We start from the raw sequence: 17,628 nt of genomic DNA on the forward strand, positions 1-17,628 counted from the left end.
TAATGGTGACAGGATTATTGTCTAATGCTGGCTATAGTCATGCATCTATTTCTGAAATTTTCAATGCTCAAACGAATGAAACAAGTGACGATGAAAGCGATGCTGAGAGTACAGACGAGAGATCAGCTGATGATCGTTCTTTACTAATGCAACGTACAGCTAAGAAATGATGTCAACCCAACAGCAGCAAGCTCAGTGTGGGGAATTGACTTGTATGTGCATGCCCTAGAGTGGCTGAGACAATGATTGAATTAACGATGTTATTATGTAATTAACATTTAACAGATGATAGTTTCATTGGCAACAATTCATTCTGACAGATTATGAAAGGAGAAAGGAGAACATTATAATTATGATAAAATGATTTTATGGATTGATATAGAAAATCACTGGAGTAATTTATAAAAGGAAAAGTTTTTGATGGATAATGATCAGTGGGGTCAAACACAAAGTTATTAAATGAGGTTTAAGTAATTAAAAGTCTTTGAGTTCACAGAGTATCAAACTGCCACATGTCGCTATTATCGAGAATGTGCTTGAATTCGTCAGTAAATGTAGAAAACGAAACATAGCTGACTGGTAGATGTAAAACCATACCGCAAGTGCTGCTAGTGGGACGCCTCATGAGAACATTACTTTCTGAGTTAAATGTCACAGAAATTGACTGCAATCCACATTGGGGATTTCCAGTAATGAATCTCATCAACTTGGCCAGATCATCACATTCCAAGGAGTACACAAATCTGCGCAAGTAGTCAAAGACCGTCCCGCTCCAATACGTTTCGGAAATCAGGCTCAACAAACATATCCCATACGCGTTGACATGTCGGTCTGAGGTGGTACACTAAGCTTTCTGCTAAGCTGTGGCTGCAGGACGTCCAAAGTTGAGGGTGAGCAACAAGCATACCTCTTCTCATCTCAGATAGAGCAAAAAACGGCTGGACAAGTAAAACATACCGTGAAACAGTGAGCAAAATGGAACGGAGGTTGTCAATGGTTGGTTTGGAGTGACACATAAATTGTCCGAGCATGGACAAAATGACGTCACTCTCACTGGGATTGAATTTCCTATCCAAGCACTCTCTTACTGCAAGCTCTTCGAATGTATCAATGTACTTCATAAATGAGGCAAAAAGGTCTTCGTCACTGACGTCCTGGTGCTTTCCAGACAAAATTGTTTGTACCACAGGCTTAGATAGACATAGTGGAAAATATCCAGTGAGAACATAACCATGTGACAAAATTCTTCCTATCTGGAAATAGCCGTTTACTAGTCTTGGAAAACAAACAGGAACCTTTTGTTCTCGACCTTCGAGGTACTCTTTTTCAAATGCTTCCCAAAAGATAGCATACGCCTCTCTGACTAACCCCCCTCCGTCAAGACCCCTCTCGCCATCGAATTCTATTCAGATTTCATTCTCGGTAAGATTAGGGTTACAGCCGTATAAGTCAACAAAGCCCGTAAGTATGTCAACCCGGCTCACTTTCGCTCGATGAATCCTTCGAGCGGAAGCACACTCCAATCTCAGCTTGCTTCGCACCTTCTCAAGATCATTGGGTGACTGCATGGTGGCTGCAGCAGCAGATCTATACAAGAAAAGTCCATGTGTCAAACATTAATTTTTATGGGGGGTATGAACTATTATATTGGTTATCTGAAACAGTGATGTACATCAGATATAACTAATTTTAACACAGTCGGCATGTTTTCAGCACATGAGCTTACTACACAAATGACTATATGAGTGGACTTACTTGGAATTTACACCTTCCACTGAAGTAGTGGCTTCAGTTGTCTCAGTCATGGTTACTTCTTCTACATTGACTCCCAAACCAGGTTCAATCCCACGGATATCCTCTGGAGTAGCACCCTGCATGCAAGCATAATTATAATGGATTACATGCCAACAGATTATTATAATTATAGCTTTACCTCCGTATTCTCAACAATCACAAGAGTGAATGAAGAAAATCCTGCTTCCGTCATCAACTGGTTAATGTGTCTTGGTACTTCACGTGGATTGGCTGTATCAGCCAACAGTATTCGGAAGCGCCTAGGATTTACACACTCCTGACTTCCGACAAGATTGAATATACTCTAAAGAGGAGAAAATGTCATACATGCACTTCTTAACAGCACTTCAACATACCTCCATTCTCTCAGAACTGTTGAATCTCCTTGTGACCCTGTCTCCATTGGGAAGCCTTACCCGAACACTGATATTTCCAGCAACACCCTCAGGTGGTTCTTGTGGAAGCATCTGTCGCAAGTCGTATCTGATAGTTTGATACCACTGCTCTATCTGTTGTTGACGTTGCTCTTGCTCCCGCTCGTCAACGACAGCTTCCGCACTACTGTTAACATCGTGCTGGGCTTGTAGGGCTTGTTGCCAGTCCTGAACAAATGACATTAATACAGTCAGAGGTAATAAAATATGTTTTTTATAATAAATATAATTATAGTGAATCATCTTAGTTGTGATAATGATTGTGAAACAATTAACATACACGTCTTTGATCTGTCCTTAAACTCTCCCTGAAGGCAACATCTTGTTCTTGACGAATCTATACATGCAGTGTAAAATAGGACATGAATTATGGTAAAAATTAATAATAACAGCTATTAATTATAGGAACATAATAATACCTGTGCATCCTCTTGATGATTCCTACTGCCAGCCTGAGGTGGGCTGTCTAATTGAATTACTTCGGACTCTTCAATTGTTTCCTCTGATTCCACTGGTAATTGACTGGCTGGTAACAGGGTGAGATCTTCTTCTAGTTCGTCATAGTCTAGGTCTAGGTAAGCTAATGGTCGTGGACTCCTCACAACGACTCCTGGCCCTCCTTCAGTTTCTCCATGTCCCCCGATTCCAACTAGTACATGAGGCCGAGAAGATTCCAGCACCACTCCGGCACCACCGATAGGGCCCTCACCTCCAGTACCAACAACATGTTGAACATTTTCTCCTCCTAAGAAAATCATTGATTCATTCACACAATTGTTCATGTAACAAGCAAAGTACACTCTTACCTGCTGATGAAGAGGGACTTGGGGAGGGATTACAAACAAGGATGTGGTCTGCAATTCCAGTCAAAGGTATGAGCACTTCACAATCAAGGCAAGGAACTTCACTTCTAGGAGTATATACCTATATATACGCCGATAAAACATACTGACTGGTATCATTTTCAGTATAGAATATTATCTTGAAATTGAAATACAATTGTGTACAGTATAACTAGTACAGTACACACTATGTCTTTACCTCGTGTTCTGGTAGAGTTGGGACCAAGGCTAAAGATTATATTTTGACATGGCCGGATGTAAAGTCGCCCCTTCCTTCCTACTTGCCCTTTCAGCTGATCAGCGGAAAATACAGGTGTATGAATCAATGCTGACGGTCCTGCCTCCAGTCTACTGCTGTTTGGTCTGCTGAGAGGTACAAGCACGTTATTACCAGGGCCTGTTGCTTTGCAGAATTCGTAGCAAATGTTCCTCAACAGTGGGTACAAAGTCACTACAACATAATGGACTTCCTCAGGGGTGTAGTAGGTAGGTATTTGAAGGCGGTCTTCATTGCAGAACCATAATATTCCTAACCCTTTCTTGCACAAGTTAGCCAGTGGTCCTCTTGTTGGGACACGATTGCAAGAAGAAGAAGCTAAACAGCAAGGTACCACTTTCCAAGGATTTAATTTTTTTTTCTTTGACGCTCCTCTTCTAGACCCAATGCTGGATATTTTCCATGTCTTCAGTTATGAGCGGCCCTCTTTCTTTAGATATGGGATATAGTTGTGGTTTCTTTTCCTCGGTCGTAATATGTTGTTGCTCTTGTGTGTGGGATGACTGGGGCAGATTTTCATGAGGGGTGGGGGTTGGCTGAGCATCGATGTTTTCGTCTTCGTCTTGCCTGAGAAACATAAGCAGAACAAAATGTAATTACACTACCACATCATGAAGCTGACTTATGTACCTTTTGTTTTCCTTTTTGTCAAATGGGAGAAGCCTCGCTCCAATCGCATTGAGTGCCGACTGTTGAGAAGGGGACAGAGGGAAGATATGCTCAGCAACAGCTGCGGAAACCAAGAAGTGTAACTCAACACAGCCTTTTCTGACGGAGCAAAGTTGTAAAGCATTGAATTCCAGACCTAAGATTTCAGCAAATTTGTCTTGTATAGAACTATAACCCCGTTTAGTGTTAATGTCGACTCTGTGCATTTGAGTTTAAACACTTTGGCTGTCTTACGAGACTTGCATGATGAAAAAGCAGATGGAGGAACTTCGAAAACACTTCTCTGGCAGAAGGTTTTTAAATCATCCAGGTATCATTCAAGCATTTTGTGATCAATAGCAGAACCTGAGTGTTGAATAAGCAGCTCAATGATTTGGTAGTTCAAAAATGAGATATAATTGTAGGTAAGGAAGTATGGAGAATATTCTGGCAAGGCTGTTAGCAGCAAAGACCATCACTTTGTGCTCAGTATCAAGTGCACTCACATCTTGATCTTTTGGAAGAACAGCACTCAATACACAATCTCGTAGATTGTCTAAGGTATCTTGTCCTTCAATTGATTTCCGAATACATACGGAGAATTCAGAAAACTTGATAATAATCTTTCGTGTATCGAGTATCAATTTTTCTTCCAAATACTTGACATCTTCATCATCAAGACCAGTAACGTCAAGATAAGGAAAGAGGGAGGTAGTTTCGAGAGATTTTGTCTTCCTGGGGCAACCTTCTTTAGAGAAGAATTGTTGTGGAGAACACTCTTTGCAGTAAGGACATACAAAAATGTCACGATTATCAGTGGCAGAATGAAACGACTCATCTCCAGAAGAGACGTCTCCATCATCTGCTAGCTCAACTGGGTGGCCAGGTTGGTGTGTGTCACTCCTTTCTAGTGAGTCTTGCAACCACTTGGCAGAGGAGAGTGCTTCCTGAGTACACCCTCCTGCATGGTATACAAGGATGCATGCATGCATGGTGATTGATACAGTATATGCATGTGCTTTAGAAGCTCGAGCTCAATTCTTACGATTGACAGTTACATGTACCTATTATAGACGGGTATAGTATGTTTTTAGGGTACTATAATTTTGGCAGATTTGTAGGAAATTCATTAGCGTCGAAGATGTACCAGTATATGCATGAGTTTTAAGGTTGAATGGAAAGTTTGGAGTCAGATACAGATGAAAAAAGGGCTAGCTTACTTAGGATACTCTCAAAAGTACATTTTCATTAGAAAAAAGAAAATTCTTCACATTATTATTAGCAGGTACTTAATTTCGATTTCCTCGTTTAAAAACAAGAAAATACGGAATAAATAACCTGAACTATACATTGCAACTAGGTAGCGCATACCCCAGAGGTATCTTGACACCATCTTCGTTACCTAGCAACTGACCACCTCCCTAATTAGCGATTACATACTCAATGCTAATTTAAAAGACACTAAATAAGTGTTCTCAATGTTCTCACGGTGACATGGTTCAATCAGGATCTGCAGAAAGTTCTCTGCGAGGTCGTATCAGCAGACGCCCTTTTCCCCGGGAAATGTTTTTTTCACCTACACACAGCTTTACAAGTTCAATGGTGGCTCATGATGTCCACTGCTGTACTACTAGTTTAAATACAGGAAGTTATTAAGATTGTGCAGATGCTACTCTAGAAGTTGGTCCATCGCAGCTTCTTCCTCAGGCCTTCAGGCTCTATATTTTCTAGCTTGAGGTAGCTTCTTATCTAGCTATGATCCAGTCACTGTCCTCTCACTCAACACGGCCATAAGCATCAATATTCTCAATGCCATGCAGCAACTCTAGAACCTCATTGAGGTTGTACACTACGAAGATCTTGAAACAATATCAAACGGTTACTTTTCTCTCGACATTACTGTACAAAGCGTACCTCGAGAAGCACACTAAAGATACCATGTGAAAGAGCAGCTCAGTGAGCATGCTGGTACCTACAGCGTGTGCATAGCTCCAACACAGCGAATTTTTGAAAATGACCACTAGAGTGTGAAGCCGTCATAAACAGGGAAAAGGTTAATTTAGCGTTAATTACAAATTCGCAAACATCAGTATCCGTAACAATACATGTCAAGCCCTATACATTTCAACCACGGAATACCTTGCCATCTTCAAGTTCTTCATGTGTATCAGATGTTTCTTGAATACTGGACTGAGTTGGAAGTGAGTTCATTAAATCCTCAGTCCAGGTCCCTGATTTCAAAGAGTGGGTCGTGATGGTGTCGACGTTAGGCAATGCACGTCTGATTAGATCCTGGAGACAATCATAGGATAACTAGTGTTCAAGCTGGCGCTGTGGTAATGCCTCTCGCCATGGTTTTGCTTTCGCTGAAAAGTATTAGAGTGTTATATTAGTTTCTATAATGAATTTTATATTAAAGTTAGCTTATCTATATAAAGTCACTGAGAAGAAAAGACTTATTTACATGCATCTATTGTTGTATTATGTGGCTTACTAGGACCTCAAGAAAGAAGAAAATTGATTCTTCCAGGATCTGTAGTTCAGTGTATATAATATCTAAGAAGAAAAGACCTGTGTACATGCATATTGTTATCTAATTAGTATATTGTTATATGGTAGTGTTTTGTGGCTTACCAGGCCTTCAAGACAAAGATGATTCTGCCAGGAGGATCTGCATGGATCTGGATCTTGGATATTATTTCTCACACGTGGGGATTGAACGCGCATGCGCATTACATCCACAGGAATAATTAAAGGGTGTGTCCAAAGAGATCAATTTCACAAATGGCTACTGCACTGCTAGCTAGCTGTTTTAACAGATATTTTCTGAGTATTGTAGCTAACAAAAAGCTAGCGCTTTAGTGCAAGGCTAACTCATATGTTGAATAGAAAGTTTGTGCGGACAGATGATGCTATGAAAGATTCTGAAGAGACTGCAACAGCCTTCAATGTGAGTCAAACTAGCCATAACTCGAGAAAGAAGCTTTAGTTTGCTAATCCACGAATCAAAATCCAAGAGAACGTGGCTAGAAGCCTATAGAAGCTGTTAGTTTTCGTCGCATTGCAACCGTTGAGCAGTTACTGCTGGAATACACACACACACAGTCGTATCCCTCCTGCGGCTACGCCTCGAGGCATAATTATAGAGTTTCTCATTAATAATTGTCGTAGTTTACTCAACTTCAAAATGTCATATACAAGCTTAAAACAATGACGTAATTGACACTAGTTGTATAATTAGTGTCCATTTTGGACAAGAGCCGCTCTAGCAAAGAAGAGACTGGTCTAGCTCCTGTAAGTTAGTACAGTGAAAAGTATACTATTGTAGTACATGCATGCTCCTCAAAAATCAGACATAAACTCAAATCAATGCCTATAACACATTTGCTACTACACATTTACAAAATTCTGTATAATTTATCTCAGAACTTTAATATTAATAGCCTGCACTTCCATTGGAGCTCAAAAGCTGCACAAGGTAATGAAGTATACTTGCACAACCAGGGTGTCATACAGGATTTTGAAGTAGAGGGGGGAAATGAGAAAAGTAACCAGAAAATGTTGCTAAAAAAAGGTCAACTGTTATTTCAATACCCAGCTATGGACACTCAGTCATAATTGAAAGGGGGGGGAAATTGGAGCTAGGGGGGGGATATCCCCCCTTTCCCCCCCTGTATGACACCCTGACAACAAATTTCAGATCTTAACTCAAACATATAAGATAGTTTCATCCAATGTACACATATTCTAGCAGCCATTTTGGAATGATGATGTAACAGGTGATGGTCCAATGCATGGAAGCGCCAATAGTTGTACTTTCAGTACCTGCACTCAAATTGATTCAATCACTTAGAAGATATTCACAAAAATGTAAAAAATCAAAAGTTCTCTTTGGTTGTTGCACTATATATATGCATGGACAGGCCACGCCCTATCTTAATACTAACTTTGGTGAAAAGTTTACTGACTCTATCAGAAAGGAAATAGCTGTGTACAGCAAACCTACAGTCATACAGTCTATATAGCTATATAGCTAGCTATTTGGATATTTCTCTGATAAATTTATAGGAAGGAAAAGTATCTAATAGTTGTGCGCATGCGCATGCAGTCAGTAGCATGCAGGCCTTCTCTTCAGGGGAGGCCAGTGAAGGAGGCTATATAGGGCCAACTTAACTCACATGATTATACTTTAGTATAATTATAGGTGCATGCATCTATTATTCAGGATAAAAATCATCACTGAAACACCGGTACATATAATTATAATATTATAACGCAGTAAGTCTAAAAATACGAAGTGTGCACACAAACTCACTTTCAAGTACTGACAGACCTGACCAGCAATTTCTCCCTTCATTAGTTTTACCAACATCTCCAAAAGGGTCCTGAATGTCGCTTGTGCAGGATTATTTCCTTTCCAGATTTTCAGGCACTTTATCATGGCCTCATGAGTATCAGCACTTTTCTGGACATCATTTTGCTGGCCAGGGGTTAATTCCATTGCATCAACATAAAGCTTAACATTATCAAAGTGGAGAGCCAAATATGGTATGTCAATTTGTTGGATTTCACGGTTGACTTGAGAAGTAGTGAGTTGATATTTGTCCAATAGCCCTTGAAGACTCACTGATTGAGCAGATGATCCTACATAATTAACAATTTATCATTACACCGAGTAGCACACCATGTAAAACGTCGAGAGACTGTCTATTGAGTGCTCTCCCAAAACTATGCAATAACAGTATTGTATAGTTAGTAACAGGTTGTTAAACAGCACTGAAGTAGATATATTATAAGCGTAGGGAATGATTACATAAAATTGTACGCACTGACAACAAATGCATGCAAATGCATCAAAAATGGTAAAAGGAATTGTATGCAATGTATCTTGCATACCATAATTATAATAAATTATACACCTAAATTAAGTAACTCCATACCAGACTGAGTTGGAACTGAGTTGAGTAAATCCCTCAAGGTTAGAGGAGGTCCTAATTTCAAACGGTGAGCAAGCATTTTACAAAGACAGGTGTCATCATTAGCAAACTGCTTCTGAAGCTATCTAGTGTGACATTATCAACATATAGAGCTTGTCCAATCTCAAACCATCTGTTTTGAGAGTCGTGCAGTTTAGTGTGAGCTTTATTTAAATCATCCATTGTTAGTGTGTCATCTGTATATATAAAGCTGGGTGAGTAGGTAGCTATTGTACAAGAGTACCGGTGCCACCCCCCCCCCCCCAATGCATGCAGTTAATTGGTACTGACATTAAAGCTTACCCATTCGAGGCCCATGATTGCTCTCAACGTCTCCAGCTAACAGCATGCAAGAGGTGGGCAAGACAGTGGAGCAACACAGCAATCAATATCACCAGGACACCAACATTTCTTGTATGTAGATTCTATTATTTTTATCTTGAGAGGTCAGAAATGTGAGAATATACAATAAAAGCAATCCTCCTTGAACCACTTTCGCAGTAGTACCCACTCTATCACTGAAGTGTAGAGGCTGGTGTTTTGTCGAGGGAGCTTTACTGTGTGGTCGCGATCCCCTCCTACCACTGAACAGCCCAATACGAGCTCTCCACAACTCCACAGAGATCCCCATGAATATTAGATTGTATATATAGATCCTACATAGATCTACATGAAAAAGTTCTCACCTTTATTTTATGTGTGCAGAGAACTCGTGCAGAGGTTTATTAATTTGGTAAAGATGGTTAATTCTCCTTTTGCTATAGCCTATAATAGTAAGGGCTTCTGTGGTTTGGTGTAGAGCAAGTACAGTTCTGCTATGTAATTTGTATGGCACATTATAGAGGCCCCGACCTTCTAATACCGTGTCCTACAGATTTATCCCATTTGACTATTTCATATACTATAGCCATGAAAAAGTATTTACAGCCGCCTTATGAAGTAATACACTGTTGACAATAATTATAAGTACTGCAAAAAAGGCGCTATTCCACGCCACGAAAATTAAATCCGCAAAAATTTATACCCTCGAAATATACCCGCTATACAGTATTGACATGCAAACTACTATTATAGAGTCTATATAATTATGTCAATATTATTATATCGACAATTGTAAGTGTGCATGTGTCAAATATTTAAACCAATAATAATATACACTAGTTCCTATTGAATAGCACACTAGCTACTTGGTATATACCAATAGCATCTGGTATATAAGAAAATGATCACAAATTTTTGCTGTGTCCATTGCTGTTATTCCATTCTGCATAAAAATAAAAGAGATACTGATAATTGTTGAAGTGAAGCATTTACCTCATCCATAACTTTTGGATTGGCTTCATTTTTGAGGAGAATACTGACAATCTCCACTTGTCCCTTGCCTACTGCTAGATGTAGAGCTGTTATTCCTCTGGCATTCTGGGCATTGACGTCAGCTTTCGCAGCAATCAGTAGTTCCACTATAGCGAGATTACATCTTTGAGAGGCAAGCATTAAAACGCTCCATCTCTCCTGTACATGCATATACAATTACAAAACATTTATATTCACGAGTGAAATGTTAGTTGAAATGTGTTATTCATTCGGACCTTTTGCCTTGTATATATATACTAACCTTGCAGAAAAAGTGACAGAAGCAATGATTTTGATAGTATACGCAAAAGTATTCTGTATATATACGGTGTGTAACAGCGGCCCTTATACTATTGTAATAAATTATAGGGTCCTTTATCTGACAATCTATTATACTGTACATGCATGCGTGAACTGTACATGGCAACTTTAGGCAATGCACCTTGAGGTCATACGTAATATTAGCATCAGCTCCATTGTTAAGGAGTACACGGACACACTCCGTTTGTTCATTGTCAGTGGCTTGAAATAGAGCTGTAGATCCATTAGTGGAGGGAGCATAATTTACTGGAGCCTTAGCAGCAAGAAGAAGTTTAACCACAGACGAATGACCATTTTGTGCCGCTTTCATGAGGGGACTCCACCCACTCTATATACAGACAATAATGCACCATATATACAAAATTAATTATAATTGCAATACAGCATATAAGCATGCATTATACCACACTTACGTCACCACTAATTGATATCATTGGTCAACAGCTGTATAGGATATATAGAAAAATAACATACGGCCCCAGGCATGCACAATTTTCAAGCTGTTTCAAGAAAGTAAGTAAAGAGAAAGGAGCCATGCTTGACGGTACTAAGACTCCAAAGCGACAGCAAAAACATGGAAGCTGCTCTCCAACGGCCTGCAACAAGATGGCTAAGCCTCCATGGGTCTATGGGCGTGGTTTAGACACGTTTTATCCAAGAAGAGCTTGCAACTCCAGTAAGGGACGCCGAATGGCCAACACTTGGACCAAGGAGGCTATCTGTATAGGAGTCGACGTGTTGCATGCTCAACTAGCTCTTCGACGGCTGCAAAATCTGGCATAATAATTATTATAAAATGCTCTTTTTGCAGTCTGCATGCATCGTGGATTGAATTGTTGCTAGGGGGAGGTCCTTTTATATAGTACTGCGGTCACGTGGTATAAGTCAGATATACGTATATACCACACCTATACTCAGAGGTTATATTATGCATCCATAATATCCTCCTCTTATAGGTGTAGTATATGCATGCATGTGAATTAAATTAATTCACATGCACTAAAAATGAACTTGCATGGAGATATATAATTATAGAACGTACCACGTATAAATTTAATACAAAAGTTTGCATTAATAAATTATTATACGCTCTTACTTTGTCCACAGCTTTTAAATCGGCTCCATTTTTGAGGAGAACTCGGGCACACTCCGTTCGTCCATGAAAAGCAGCTATGTAAAGAGCAGTTGCTCCATGTGGTCCATTTTGAGCATTAACGCGAGCTTTTGCAGCAACCAATAGTTTCACTATAGCGAGATGACCATGTTGTGATGCTATCAATAGAGGGCTCCATACCCCCTGCATGTATAATTATATAATTATACACCGCATGTTAGCACACATTTAAAAATCGAGTCAATAGCATTGTAACGGCAAAATTCTACCAGTTCCTGTGCTATAATACTATACATGTATTATAGCACACATTGTACTCTCGAGTGAGCCCTGTTGTATATTACCTGAACCTTGTCAGCAATATTGGCATCAGCTCCACACTTGAGGAGTACACGGACACACTCCGTATGACCTTTATCAGTGGCATGATGTAGAGCCGTATATACATGCAGTATTTGAGCATCAAGTGGAGCTTTTGCATCAATGAGTAGATGAACCACAGTAGGGTGACCAAAGTAAGCCGCTGCCATGAGAGCAGTGCCTCCATTCTGCACAACATAAGCAGACAATCAGTATGTAATTATAATGAAGTGTCTTACTTCATCTTTTAGTTTGGGATTAGCTCCATTGTTCAGGAGAACATTGACACACTCCGTCTGACCGCCAATGGCAGCCAAATGGAGAGCAGTTCTATTCTTGACATCTCGTGCGTTGACATGAACCTTTGCAGCAATTAACAGTTCCACAATCTTGACATGACCATCTCGAGCAGACCTCATCAGAGGGTTAACTCCTTCCTAAAGCGTAGAAAATCAATACGAAAACTGAACATGTATAGTTGTATGCTAATTACATTGTCTGTTGAATTTGGGTCTGCTCCATTCTTGAGGAGAACACTAACACACTCCGATTGTCCTTTTGAAACTGCTATGTAGAGAGCTGTGTGGCTATACTGATCGCGATCGTTAATCTTAGCATTGGCAGCAATCAGTTGTATCACAACTTCAGGATGACCTTCAGCAGCAGCAGCCATTAGAGCTGTGAATCCAATCTGTACAAAAATGATGCATATATTACTACAATTGACCTGAAATATGTAACCGATTATTTAACTACTTACGTTCGTCTTTGCATTGATCCGAGCTCCATTTCTTATGAGAACATTGACACATTTTGTTCGTCCTTTACCAGCAGCCAGTAGAAGAGGTGGTGAATCTTTTAGAGAACGGCCTTCAATGTCAGCTTTGGCAGCAATCAGTAGTTCTACGACTCTAGCATGGCCCTCAAGACAAGCAACCATGAGAGGAGTAAATCCGGCATACTGCATACACATAATATTGTGCAGGGTGTCATACAATAGAGGGGGAGAATACGTCACGCAGAGTGTGTCGCCGGCTAGGGGAACCCAGTCCTCTGGAAAATATTTGTTAATCCGATGGTCTTATAGGTGAATTCGGCGAGTTAAAATTATACTCAGTCATACAACTATAGTACCTGAATGCAAATTTTATAGGGAGGGGAAACTGAGCCAGGGGGGATATCCCCTCTCTCTACAACCCTGTTGTGTGAAAACTTATATACCGCACTTAATTGATCTCATTGGTCAACAGCTGTGTATGATACATGAATAACATACAGCCCTACAGGTATGCACAGTTTTCAAGGTGTTTTTCATTTGTTCAAGACAGTAAGCAAACAGAAAGGAGCCATGCTTGAAGGTACTATATGACTCGCGACAGCAGAAACACGGAATATGGCTAAGCCTCCATGGATCCATGGGCGTGGTTTTGAGCCAAGGACGTCAAATTCACAAACTATAGGAAGCTCCTGAGCATCTGTGGGAGACGACTTGTTGCCTTAACTAGCTCTTTGACGGCTGCAAAATCCGGTATATATAGCTTTGCTTTTTTGCAGTATGCATCATGCACATGTTCTATTAGATCCCAAAACCTTATTGGCTACTAGAAATGCACTAGCTTAGCAACAGTCAACCTATATAAACAGCCAACCTAGTAACTGCATCGATATCATTTCTTTTGAAAACTGTAATATCTGAAGTTGGCATCTCTGTGTCTCTACTAAATCTGTGGTCTCTATTTAAGTCAACCCTGTCAAGTTCCTTCACCTCAGTTTATTAAATTATAGTCCTGGACCTAGCTCCACCCACAAAACGAAAACATCCAGCTCATCTCCCAGTTTTGCAGCAAACAACAGTTTCCAACAAACAAGCGGCTCGTACTACTCTCACATAGCGAAAGGAAGACACCTAAGCTAGATGTTGGCATATGTACTGGCGTGATTGTTCATGATTTATCCTGTTCTATCCTGTTCTATCCTGTTTTATCCTGATGTACTATTTATCATGTGTCATACCATACATTTACGCTATTGTGTAATTCACAGTTTTTCTTTGTGGTTGTTTATTCTCACATTGATCATGCATCCTTGTTTCTGGATCATTCTAGAATTATTTTCATCACCCCCCTGGGACCTGACTCTTATAAATAGTTGTCCATCCATTACCCTTTTAGTTGTTGGTTTTTGAGTTGCTGTCTTTGTATAGTTTGCTGGTACTATTCCCTTACTGTGAATTTACTAGATCTATATGAAATATAAAATGTTTATTGGCAGTCAATCTCAACAATAGTAATAGTCTGTATGGTTGCAAGAAGAATCCAACACTAGAATTTGCAGCAAACAAGCCCAGCAAACGAGCGGCTCCTCTACTACTCTTGAACAAAGCGAAAGGAAGAAGCCAAAGAGAATCCCAGCACTTCCATACATCCAGCTCCTCCCCCATGCAGCCTTGCAGGAAAAAAGCACAGCACACTGCCCAAGAAACGAGCGGCTCCTACTACTCTCGAAAAAAGCCAAAAAACGAAACTAGAGCTTCTCTCTTCCATTCTAGTTCTGTTATTATGTTACTAGACAAAGCATCTAGCTACAATAATATTACATGTGTATCTTCTTGTAAATGACAATAATTATGTACAATGTATAATGTTGTAGTTGGTAGCCTATATAGTACCGGTACTATAGCTCATAGTTCCCTGCTAAATACACTCAAATGGGATCTAAATCGTTGCTAGGGCGAGGTCCTTTTATAGTGCTGCGCTCACATGACATGCATGGTATATGTCGATATACCACAGAGGATATGTACCCTGTATATCCTCCTCGTAGGTGTGGTATATCCTATACTTAGCACACTCAACCTTTGCATGGTTACAATTACATGCGTGAATACTCATTCAAAACCATGGTTTCTTTAAGCTCAATGCAGAGGAAAACAAGTAGACTATTTCTACTATAATTTTATAAGCGTGCACATGATAAAGTAGATGGATAGGTCGGCACCTAGCCTTGTTCCCAGGCCGAGTTAATTGTCTCTAAAATAACGCTACTAGGCCTGGTATTGATTGTATCTGGGCGTGGTTTGAACCAAAAAACAAAAGCGGAGAGATTTTGTAAGAACAACACATCTGTTGACAAAAGCACCGCGGGTGCTGATGCCTCGGTGGAGGTGCCAAAGCTACATATAGCTTTTATACACACATTATATCAGATGAAAATTTTAATTTTGCTGCTTGCAGGCAGAATCCAGAATCACAGGGAACTCAAAGAGTGGATAATGATATATTATTGTTGTTAAAATGATCGATGTTAAAAGTTCAAATCTAAAATTAATGGCTGCATCAGCAGAGCCTTAATTGCAGCTCTCTTCTCAGCTCTTCTCTCTTGCAGCTACCAATAGCTAGCGTTCTAGTGCAGAGCTAACTACTAAGTAGAGTAGCAATACTACATGGACAAGTTTTTCTACGCACTCTTCTGAAAAGGCTGCAATGGCATTCCAAGTAAGTAAATAATAATACTACCGTATAGCTAGAAATTTCTGCGGCCCAAAAATTCTGCGAATACTGCGAATGAATGAGCAAACACAGAAATATTATCCAAAAATGCTTATTAAGCACGCCTAACTTAACAGTTGAAAGTTCAATTCGCAGAAATATTATCGGCAGAGGCGCAGAAGGTCTTTTTACAGCTATTCGCAGAATTTTTGGGCCGCAGAAATTTCTAGCTATACGGTATATAGGCATATACCGCGAGAACGAAGCATTATTTGCAAATCCACGAATTAAAATCCATGACTATAGAAGCCTATAGAAACTCTTACTTGAACTTCCTTGATCCTTGAGCAGCTGTAGCAGTCTACACAGACAGACAGACAGACACACACACACACACACACACACACATGCATGCACACACTGCCGTATACCTCGCTTGCACATGCGCACTGAGGCATAAAAATGATATCAGCATTCACATACATGCATGGTGCTGTAGTTTGTACCTCCAGCCCACATTTAATTTTATTCATGGGTAACAGTTTACAAGCTATTATCAAGGGCGTATAAAAGAAGAGAGGGCATGCAACTCACTATCTAATATACGTAGCGAGCTGAATTCAAACGTGGGCAGATAAATGTGCATGAAGTGCTAAATTGCTGGAGAGCCTGGGCGAGGCCTTCTTGCTTCAGCAAGACAATGTATATATATAATATATATACAGCAGACTTTAATCTGAACTTGCCATAGCTAGCTAGCTAGATAATCTATGCATGCATGCATGGCTATAGATCGTAGTAATACCATAGATATAGAGTAGAAGGGGATTAGCAACGGAAGTGGTTCACGTGATGTTTTACAATGAAGTCTATGTAGAGCTCAGAAACAATCCGTGTTTCGCTTTCTACCCCAGGTAAGTTTACCGGGAAACTTATTAAGTCTAATCATGGCTAATATGGGGTGCCGTTTGTCTCAAAACTATAATAAACAGTCGTGTTTACCAAGGAGGTCGATGTTTAGCAGCCAGGTCGATGTTTAGCAACCAGGTCGATGTTTAGCAAAGCTACCAGATCACACAATGTGCAGATATTAGGGCGTGGTTTCTTGTGATACGCCTTAATTAGAATTGTGCTAGAGATGAATGCCGCCCCTAGGCCCTACTGCCTAATTATAGCCAGTGCTATTTTCATCTCTTCAGAATCTACTAAGTAAACTGCTGTTTGTAACAGCAGTAGTAAGAGCAATGGCTATAACATCTTGCAACTAGCTAGCACATTAAGTATCACAAGAAACCACGCCCTAATATCTGCACTTTGTGCGATCTGGTAGCTTTGCTAAACATCGACCTGGTTGCTAAACATCGACCTGGCTGCTAAACATCGACCTCCTTGGTAAACATCGACCTGGTTGCTAAACATCGACCTGGTTGCTAAACATCGATCTGGTTGCTAAACATCGATCTGATAAGCATAAATTTGTCTCTAAACATCGATCTGGTAGGTAAACATCGACCTTGTTGGTAAACATCGACTCTTTATTAGTTTTGAGACAAACGGCATCCCATAGGCTAATGCATGCGTCCCTCTAACACTTAAACAAGTGCTCCCTGATGGTGAGTATCATTTGGAAACGAAGAAAATACAATCTTGATTGTCATGAAGTAGCTAGTCTAACACAGAGCGATTTTTCATGCTTGTGTTAGTTTAGCTACTATGATATAGCTAAGGTTGTGTCACTATAAGTAGTATGCTGTGTCCCAAATGGCCACAAGTATTTGATGAAGTTGATGTTTAGCAGCAGAACTGCTCGTGGACTTTTTACAGGCAGCAAAAACAATTCTCATGAACTATTCATGTTTAGACCCCCACGTTGGAAGTAAGCCTCGATTAAAACCGCGGAGAAACACGGATGGTACTTCGAGGCCCCTCTCTACTTAATCTATGGTAATACACGGAGAAAAACTACAGGAAACAAAATGTGAAGAATTTTTGCTTCTGTTTCCGGTTCCTAACCACACCCA

At 40.1% G+C, this 17,628-nt stretch overlaps 2 protein-coding genes across 2 annotated transcripts; both read right to left on the bottom strand.

Moving 5' to 3' along the window:
- Window positions 1-307: 307 nt before the first annotated feature.
- LOC135336319 (uncharacterized) lies at window positions 308-4,140 on the bottom strand. Its single transcript, XM_064532081.1, has 9 exons — window positions 3,978-4,140; window positions 3,270-3,298; window positions 3,035-3,152; window positions 2,648-2,973; window positions 2,509-2,565; window positions 2,151-2,396; window positions 1,934-2,098; window positions 1,756-1,871; window positions 308-1,587 (listed from the first exon to the last, which is right to left on the bottom strand). The coding sequence occupies exons 1-9, from the start codon at window positions 4,138-4,140 to the stop codon at window positions 1,407-1,409; spliced, it is 1,401 nt and encodes a 466-aa protein (XP_064388151.1). The 3' UTR covers window positions 308-1,406.
- Window positions 4,141-4,735: 595 nt separating this feature from the next.
- On the bottom strand, window positions 4,736-9,702 carry LOC135335805 (uncharacterized). Its single transcript, XM_064531377.1, has 3 exons — window positions 9,275-9,702; window positions 8,311-8,639; window positions 4,736-4,956 (listed from the first exon to the last, which is right to left on the bottom strand). Exons 1-3 carry the CDS (start codon window positions 9,318-9,320, stop codon window positions 4,903-4,905), a joined length of 429 nt encoding a protein of 142 aa, XP_064387447.1. The 5' UTR covers window positions 9,321-9,702; the 3' UTR covers window positions 4,736-4,902.
- Window positions 9,703-17,628: the final 7,926 nt, after the last annotated feature.

This window comes from Halichondria panicea, chromosome 5, assembly GCF_963675165.1.
Source record: "Halichondria panicea chromosome 5, odHalPani1.1, whole genome shotgun sequence".
Lineage (NCBI taxonomy): Eukaryota > Metazoa > Porifera > Demospongiae > Suberitida > Halichondriidae > Halichondria > Halichondria panicea.

Bases quoted from the DNA above. Each gene is read 5' to 3' on its own strand.
- LOC135336319 (XM_064532081.1), bottom strand. From the start codon at position 4,140: ATGCTTTACAACTTTGCTCCGTCAGAAAAGGCTGTGTTGAGTTACACT. The intron at 2,974-3,034 runs GTAAGAGTGTAC...TGATTTTCTTAG, and splicing joins AAGTCCCTCTTCATCAGCAG to GAGGAGAAAATGTTCAACAT. The intron at 2,099-2,150 runs GTATGTTGAAGT...TCTCCTCTTTAG, and splicing joins ACAGTTCTGAGAGAATGGAG to AGTATATTCAATCTTGTCGG.
- LOC135335805 (XM_064531377.1), bottom strand. From the start codon at position 9,320: ATGCTGTTAGCTGGAGACGTTGAGAGCAATCATGGGCCTCGAATGG. The intron at 8,640-9,274 runs GTAAGCTTTAAT...TTAATTATGTAG, and splicing joins CAATCATGGGCCTCGAATGG to GATCATCTGCTCAATCAGTG. The intron at 4,957-8,310 runs GTGAGTTTGTGT...TATACCATGCAG, and splicing joins AGGTCTGTCAGTACTTGAAA to GAGGGTGTACTCAGGAAGCA.